Genomic DNA, 4,656 nt, shown 5'->3' on the forward strand with positions numbered 1-4,656 from the left:
TAAAAAAGAAAGAATCTATAAACCAGAAAGCATTGAGCAATCCCATTCTTTAGACTCTACTCTCTGCATTCTACAATACATAAATACACGGTATGGCTTGAATAGGAGATGCCAAATTACACACGCAAGAGTTGATGTCAACGATAATATACTAAAGAAAATAGAGTATTCTATTCCTACCTATAACAAAAGATAATTCAATCCCTATCGAAGATTACAATGACCAATGCCCTATGTGGGAAATAAATGACTAAAAATAAAAATTGTAAATATGGTGTGGAGGATGATGGATAAACACAGAATTAATCCTATGGGACACTTAAAATCAAATAAGGAATGCAAGAAATTTATTTTTATTGAATTGGAGGGCTACCCCTTCACTGCAATCTTCCTATGCAAAAAGGAACCGATTTCCTCGCTTGCACTGCCCACACAGATAATCATTGCTGCTAAAATGCACACTGACTGAATCTAAGCAGAAGGGTGCTTTTTCTTTCTACTCCTTTGTATTGCTTCCCTTCATGATTAGCTCATCTGCTCACCAATTAGATCAAGACCCACAAGAAGGAATGTCACCCCTTGGAAAAGCAGGAAGTAGAAGTGGACTCCTTGTGCAGATAACAGGCTCCTGACAGAAGCCGTGAGCAAAAGGAATGCCAGCGCAAGCTCCTTCCTATATATCTTGTTAACTTTCTTAACAGGAACTTGAGCTACTTCTTTCTGTTCCTTAATTTGGTTCAGTTCAGAAAGGTCACTCTCAGAAGCTCCTCTGTAGATCTGTGGTTGGTTCATTGTCTTTGAATCCTTTTCAGCAACAGCCAGTAAATCAGATTCTGATGACCTGCCAGCTTTCTTGGTGACAACCCACTCATAAGAGCTACCCAACTGGAACAATCCAGATACCATTGCATTGAATTTTGTAACAGACATGGTATTCTCAAATAGGAGATAAGGAACAATGAAGGGGAAGGATTTTGGGGCTGGAAGAATGTTGAGGAAGGACATAAAAACAGGCACATAACAAATAACCCACACAGGAAGCTCAGCCTCTGGGACAAACATGGTTAGAGGAAGAATTATGCAGAACAATGTGAAGGAATAAAAGGGAAGGATAAGTTTCCTCAAAAGAAAGAATAGCAGTATCATGTTGGCTTTCTTACATACTGATATCTGCAATATCAAAGAGTTAAGCCTTTTTAGTTCTTATTAAAGTAATCAATAGTTAAAAATGAAGACCATATACTACAGTTATAAGTAATCAGCATGTGGGAATGATCAAGGTTGACCATCTGAGGTACCTTAGAAGTTATAATTGCTGGAAGACACAATCTAAAAAGTTGCATTGGACCAGAATGCCAGCGATGTTGCTGCTTCCTGTAAGCTTCATATGACTCAGGAACTTCACAAAGGACCTGAAAATGTACATACATTAAGGCTTGAAAGTGAAACAGTTCTACAAATTTTCAGGGTATAAGGAAAGGGTTAAAAAAATTAGGTCCAATTCATGTGCTTCTTCACTTACATCTGTATTCATATGTTATATTACCTTTACATCATTCAGGAAGATAAACTTCCAGCCATTGAGATGAGCTCGGACAGCTATGTCCATATCCTCAACAGTGGTCCTTTCAAGCCAGCCTCCAGATTCCTCCAGGGCTTTAATTCTCCAAACACCAGCAGTTCCATTGAAACCAAAGAAATTAAGGAACACCCCATTAACCTGCTGTTCCACCTCAAAGTGGAAACACAAATTAATGTTTTGGAGACGAGTCAACAAGTTCTCATCCTTGTTCACGAAAGACCATCTAGCCTGAACCAAACCTAGTTCAGGATTGTCCTGCAATACAAGGTAAGAGAGACAAACAGATTAATTCCTGAGCAGTACTTTGACCAAAGAATTTCACTAACAAGTGTATAATTCTTTTCCCACCTTGAAATGTGGTACAGTTTGCTTCAGAAAATCAGGATTAGGTTGGAAATCTGCGTCAAAGATTGCAACAAACTCATAACCCTTGACATAATCACAGCCCATCGCTGACTTGAGATTCCCAGCTTTATAACCGGTTCTAACCAAGCGATGTCGATAGATTATGTTGATGCCCCTTTGGCTCCATTTGGTAACCTCTGCCTTAATTAACCATTGAATACTCTCGTCATCAGAATCGTCAAGAACTTGAATGAGTATACGGTCCTTTGGCCAATCAAGTTGGCATACCGCAGAGATAGACTGCTCATAAACCTGCTTGAGGTCAATATTAAAAACATTATCAACATCAAGAAAAATCTACCAAAATAAAGCCAAAAATTATTTATACATATTTGAACTAATTTTTGATGTCCTCATCAGACATATCAACATTATCAACATCAAGAAAAAACTACCAAAATAAAGCCAATAATTATTTATACATATTTGAACTAATTTTTGATGTCCTCATCAGACATATCAGCTATAAGGGTAACTTCCTCAATTCCACTAACTAAAATAACAGATCTGAACTGTGACACAATTCTCAAATCCTTTTTAAGTACTGCTGAATTATATCTCAATAGTTTTATTTTTTATTTTTATTGGGCAAAGGCACATATTTTTATTTTTATATTTAACACTTTCTGACTTTCATCATACCTGAACCATGCAAATTACTCCGGACTATTACAAACCCCTCAACAATTTATTAAATTTCACATTATTCCATTCCCAAAAACAACATAACTCCTCTTCAAAAAAAAGAAAAGAAAAGAAGAACAATATAACTCTTAGAGCCTAGTGCAGAACAACTCCCAAATCCAGAATTTTCCACTAGATAGAAGCTAAGTAATCTAAAGATATTGTCCAAAAAAGTAAGAAGAAAGCAAGAGAGAGATAAAAAGTTGAGTTTTTTATTTACCTCCTTCTCATTACACATTGGAATTTGAACAAGAACCATAGGATAGTCATAGCCTGACCCTTCCAAATCATCAGACTTGAAGGGATCCCCCACAATCCTGGGCTTAATCTTCTTGTATTTTATCCACAAGCAACCTAGGCAAAGCACCATACGGTCTGCTGATTGGATAAGGAATAGAAGAACACAGAATTTAGAGAGTGCTTGAATTAGAGGTGCAATGTAATCAGCCCTGAATGTCAACCAAGCAACATAGACCATGTGGAGCACGCCTTCCAAATCAGAGGTCTTGGGAATGTGCAAACTGGGATTGTTGAAGTAATGCCAGCCTTGCAAATAAGCAACAACCTCAAAGGCCAAGATTGCCAAGGCTGTCACTAGGAACACTCTAATCACTCTAAAAAGCAATTTCCCCTTTCCCAACTTCTCACTTGCCAAGGTTACTCCCTGCCTATGGATCAGCCTCTTCTTGATAGCTCCAAGCAATGCCCAAAGCACAGTGGCTAGCCAAGCAACACAACCGACAGCACGGTTAGCCTTGAGAAGCAAAACCCATGTCACTTGCTTTGCATTCTTGCCTCTACTTTTCTCTACAGGCCTGAAGGCAGAGTCTGGACCATCAATCTCCACAACTGAGAAATTTGGGTTCTCCATTGTGACTACCACTGGGTTTCCTTTCCGGGTATCTTTTGCCCACCAGTTAGAAAAGTCCAATCTTGGAGCCATTAAAGTTTGGAATTTGGAACCTCAAACTGAAAAAGTAACACAAAAATGAAGAACCTTTGAAAGAAAAATAATTTCAGAACCCAGATCTCAAATTTGAGAAATGAGCAAAACCCATTTTGATATAACAGCTAAGAATATCAAAGAAAGGCTAAAAGGAATTCACTTTAAAGACTATGCATTAATTCCACACACACATAATGTGAGAAAGTAAAAGGAAGAAAAAAACCAAGAAAGAGAAGGGGGCCCTGGGAGGTTAGTGCTTTTGCTCAGTTCTATGTAATTGTAATTGTGCTCTCACAAACTCAAAAGCCAGTCTCGCTCACTCTTAAACATGGGAAAAGCCACATTACGAGGGAAGGTATCTTCTGCAGCTGTAAGAGTCCTTCGAAACCATGTGGGGTATTTGTCAAGCAATCCAGACAACAAAAGCACAGCCTCCCAAATAACTCCCTCAAAAATTTTTACTATTAATTTTTGGTGTATAATTTCCAGCTTATAGAATCTAACTTTAGAACTTTAAAATGGCATTAAGGTTTATTTTCCTTTAAAAAAAAGTGTTTTTTTTCTTAAAAAAAGAAAGTGTAAAACGAACATATGCTACTTGAAGCTGAGCATGCAAGTTGGTAGAGAGAGTCTAGAGGAGTTGACTATAAGTAAACACACTTTCATTATGTTGTGAAAAATCTAGATATGGCTTATTTTTTCTTCTTTTTTCTTCTTTTTTTCATGTGTTTGAGTGTGTTGACTTGACTCCAAGTGTAAGCAAGCTTGCTTGGAATGAAAGAACACGGAATAAAAAGCAGGGCTAGACATGGTAAGTTGGTAGCTCATTATAATAAGGACCTTTTTTTTGGTGCTATGCTTAGATTTGCCTTAAGCCAGCTTTCCTGTAATAGTAAAAAAAAAATAATGGTAAGTAAAAACAAAAAGGAAAGTAGTAGTAATATTTAACTTGTAGTAAATTTTTAGAGAGACATGTTACTCATGTAAGTTGGGTATGATTGAGAATATTCTTTTGTGCTTTTACATTGTCAGGAGCTAA

At 37.3% G+C, this 4,656-nt stretch overlaps 1 protein-coding gene across 1 annotated transcript; it reads right to left on the bottom strand.

Moving 5' to 3' along the window:
* Positions 1–4,126, bottom strand: LOC111987347 (probable xyloglucan glycosyltransferase 5). Its single transcript, XM_024019052.2, has 5 exons — positions 2,892–4,126; positions 1,931–2,239; positions 1,547–1,837; positions 1,299–1,412; positions 1–1,170 (listed from the first exon to the last, which is right to left on the bottom strand). Exons 1-5 carry the CDS (start codon positions 3,612–3,614, stop codon positions 526–528), a joined length of 2,082 nt encoding a protein of 693 aa, XP_023874820.1. The 5' UTR covers positions 3,615–4,126; the 3' UTR covers positions 1–525.
* Between the last annotated feature and the right edge of the window lie 530 nt (positions 4,127–4,656).

The sequence above is a fragment of the Quercus suber genome, unplaced genomic scaffold (assembly GCF_002906115.3).
Source record: "Quercus suber isolate HL8 unplaced genomic scaffold, Cork oak 2.0 scaffold_112, whole genome shotgun sequence".
NCBI classification, from domain to species: domain Eukaryota; kingdom Viridiplantae; phylum Streptophyta; class Magnoliopsida; order Fagales; family Fagaceae; genus Quercus; species Quercus suber.

Coding starts and splice junctions, on each gene's coding strand:
- LOC111987347 (XM_024019052.2), bottom strand. CDS start 3,614: ATGGCTCCAAGATTGGACTTTTCTAACTGGTGGGCAAAAGATACCCGG. Junction 2,240..2,891: donor CAATGTGTAATGAGAAGGAG/GTAAATAAAAAA, acceptor GACCTCAAGCAG/GTTTATGAGCAGTCTATCTC. Junction 1,413..1,546: donor TCTTCCTGAATGATGTAAAG/GTAATATAACAT, acceptor GTACATTTTCAG/GTCCTTTGTGAAGTTCCTGA.